General features: G+C 42.2%; 1 protein-coding gene across 1 annotated transcript in view; it reads left to right on the top strand.

Annotated features, from left to right (window-relative positions):
• HEATR3 (HEAT repeat containing 3) overlaps positions 1 to 1354 on the top strand; it is a gene marked incomplete at its 5' end in the record, with an annotated part of 22516 nt that extends 21162 nt beyond the window's left edge. The window contains one exon of the mRNA XM_014528402.1: positions 661 to 1354. Within this exon, the coding sequence (XP_014383888.1) occupies positions 661 to 783 (123 nt within the window). The remainder of the gene's footprint in view (positions 1 to 660) is intronic.
• Positions 1355 to 3734: the final 2380 nt, after the last annotated feature.

Genomic DNA, 3734 nt, shown 5'->3' with positions numbered 1-3734 from the left:
TTCAAAGTGATGAATAGCAAGAACCTACAACCAAGAATACTCTACCCAGCAAAGCTATCATTTAGAATTGAAGTTCAGATAAAGAGCTTCACAGACAAGAAAAAGTTAAAGTCCATCACCACCAAACCAGTATTATATGAAATGCTGAAGGGTATTTAAGAAGAGGAAGAAGAAGAAAAAGAAAAAAAAAAAAGAACAACAAAATGCCAACAAATACATACCTATCAACAATTGAATCTAAAAATCAAAATAAACGAATAAGAAATCTAATGATCAGAATAAACTGGTGAATAAAATAGAATCAGAGGCATGAAAATGGAAGACTGATGATTCTCAGACGGAAGGGGGTGGGGGGCGGGAAGGTATTATACAAAGATCTTATATGCATATATGCATGACCTATGGACACAGACAATAGGATGGTGAAAGCCTTGGGATCAGGGTGAGAACTGGGTGGAAGGGGGAGGCCAATGGGGGGGTGGGGAGAAGAGAGACATCTGTAATAATCTCAACAATAAAAATTTTTTTAAAAAGTGAAAATGTTTCACCAATTCCAGCAGCTGGCTCGTTCTGAAAATAAATACACCCAAAACGAAATGCTTTCTTGATGCAAAGGAGTTAGTAATTGACACCAGTTCGTATATGGTTTTCTTTTGGCAGGTCCGAAAAGAAGGGAAAGGCAAATACAGTCCAGATCAGCTGTGCGTTCTCAACAACGTGAAGACGAACTTGAGGAGGTTCGTCGCTTATCAAGAGACTGTTGAGAAAAGACTGACTGCTTGACCTGTTGAAAGAGAGCAGTTCTCGTCCCAAAGTGTTCAACTCTACAGGTTCCCTGACGCGTGTGCATTTCCGTTATTCAGTGTCTGTATTCTGTGTGTTAATGTGAAGTTCTCAGAACTTCGAAGCCTGTCAGAAACCCTTCCTTCCCTGAGCTCTGGGATTGGGGTGGCGTTTCCCATGCTCTCTCCGCCTCAGTCACCGGACACGGGACACGGGAAGGCTGGGAGCTGGGAGGAGCCTCGTGGTGCTCTGTGAGCAGTGCAGAGACTTGACGTGGATGCTCTTTTAAGTCAGTATCCTTTTATACGAGCTGAATTTTTAACAAATTTGAAGACAAGCTTTATGAAAGATTTTTGGTATGAAGTATATCAGTTATGTTTACCTTTTGTGAAGTGAATGAATTGAATTTGTTTTCGACTATTTAGTAGAATGTACGAAAGAGCTAATGAGGTCATTATCACCCTCTATATAAACAGATCAGATCAATTATTGCTTTGTAACCTTGTTTAATTTGATATATGTCATCAGAATTGGAGGAAAATATTTTTAATAAATAACTTTTTAATCAAAAGCTTTGTGTTTGATATGTCATCAGAATTGGAGGAAAATATTTTTAAATAAATAACTTTTTAATCAAAGGCTTTGTTTCTTACAAAATCTTTTCAAAAAATACCAGATAGTCCTGTTTCTGGGCATTTGCTTGCTAATGGGCATTGCTGTGAATATGTGTGAGGTATTAAAAACCAGACTTAAGCAGGGACCTCCAGCATGACTCTGTGTCCTTGAGACATCGCTAACTACAAAACATTGTTGAGAGAGAGTAAACCTGAATGAAGGGAGAAGTATACCATGTTCATGGATGGGAAGATGGTATTTCTTCCCAAATCCATCTATAGATTCGAGGCAATCCCGATCAAAATCCTAGCAGGGTTTTCTGTAGAAATTGACAAGCTGGCTCTAAAATTATGTGGAGGGGAGAGGACTTGAAATATCCAAAACAACTTTTAAAAGGAAGAACCGTGACTTCATGGTTCATAGGTCAACACTCAACCACTGAGCCACGCCGGCTGGGCTTGAAGGGGGTTCCCCTTTCCGCTCTCACCCCGAGGCCTGCTTACTGCTTCCCTTGGTAACACCCACTGAAAATGTCAAGGTCTAACATGTTCTTTTACTCTTGTCCCTTCTTTTGAGTTAACAGTATACCTCCATTTTACTATTTAACCAAAAGGAAACGTCGTGTCTTGTAGAAGATCCTCAAATTTTGCCCTATTAGAGAAATTTATATCTTTAACTGAAACTGTTTGGGTCCGCTTCATTGAACAATTCCTCATTTTAATGAGTGGAATTAACTCGAGCTGTTTTTTTCTATGCCAAGTGAGAAATTACAAGCAAGTGGTTTCCAGTATTTGCTTCAATGTATTTTTAGCCTCTGGTTTCATGTGGGAATCCTAATTATGAGAGCACAGTTGCCCTAAAATTTTAATGTTTTCAGCAATGTATGCCTGGCCGTGAAAAGGACAAATTCTTTTGGAGTAAAGGAACTGCTGATTGCAATAACATTTAGTCTGAGTGATACCAGGAAAACACCTTCCTACTGTCATTTGTAGGAACCAATTTCCTGAGTTTGTGTAACATAAAGACACTTAAACTTATCCAAGTAAAATAGGAAGAACTAAAGTATGTTTTTTTTTTTAAATGAAGACTATGGAATTAGCGTGCGCTCGAGTGATTTCACCGAGATGGTTAGGGTTAGGGCTAGGGCTAGGGCTAGCACTAGTGCTTGGGCTAGGGCACAAGGTTAGGGTTATGGCTAGGGTTAGCATGGTTAGGGCTAGGGCAAGCGTTAGCGTTAGGGTTCGGGTTAGTATAGCGTGTTTCTAAAAATGTACATACCTTGAATACTTATAAATGCAGTGTTTATTTAAATACATTCCATTTTCAAAATGTAATAGAATACAGACAGTGTGTGTATACTTTCTTTTCTCGGACACCCGTATATCTGCTTAAATCTCAGGTTTCAGTTCTTTTGGGTGGAATTGCTGCGTTATATGCTAGGGTTTCCCCCCAAGGAACTGCCGTATTTCCCACAGCAGCAGCGCATTTTACATCCCCACCAACAGTTCTCAAGGGCTGCGATTTCTGCACATCCTCGCCAACATTAGTTTTCTGTGATAATAGTCATCCTAATGGGTGTGAAGTGGTCAATAGTTATCTTTTCTTTTTTTTGATGGGTAGAGAATGAAATACAGGGTTTATTTAGGGGTGGGGTGGGGAGGAGCAGCCAGGGTCTAAAGACACTTGGGAATTGGAGCGAAGTGTAGGCTTACCATGGGCAGGGGCTGGGTTTGTAGGCGGCCTGAATGTGACTTCGAACACTTAGTCCTAACAGGGTCGTTATCTCGGTTCTGGGATGTCACTGGAATGACCCGGGGGCTGTTGGAGATGAGGTCTCGAGACGTGACGTGACGAGTCTTTGTTGCACCGCACGTCGGGAGTGAACTCCACCGAGCACTCGGGGCAGAACTCCTCGCACATGCAGTCCCCGGAGTACTGCAGCTTGTCCACAATGTCATCGCTGGTGAGGGGGATTAATCCAAGCCTGTGAGCGATGAACTCATCGTGAAGGACTGAGGAATTGGCATTAATCTGAACCCAGTCAATGGCTATTATGGGCACCTCGGCGATGAAGACCCTCCGAATAGAATTGGCCACCACTAGGTCCGTATTCTCGATGATGAACTTGACATTCTCGTAGGTGAGCTCCGTGATCCGCACGGTGGGCTGGTTGGCATACGGCATCGCGCTCCGCCGCCCGGCGGGCCGCCAGCGTCAACCAATAGTTATCTTTTTAAAAAATATATATTTTATTGGTTTTTTACTGTTGGGGTCCAACCCCAGCAGGTCCAGGGGTCCCCAAAGGTGTGGACGGAGTCGGTGAAGAAGGAATGACA

This window comes from Myotis brandtii, unplaced genomic scaffold (genome assembly GCF_000412655.1).
Source record: "Myotis brandtii unplaced genomic scaffold, ASM41265v1 scaffold633, whole genome shotgun sequence".
NCBI classification, from domain to species: domain Eukaryota; kingdom Metazoa; phylum Chordata; class Mammalia; order Chiroptera; family Vespertilionidae; genus Myotis; species Myotis brandtii.
The sequence above is the reverse complement of the archived record's forward strand: the minus strand, read 5'-3'. Positions and strand labels throughout refer to the sequence as shown.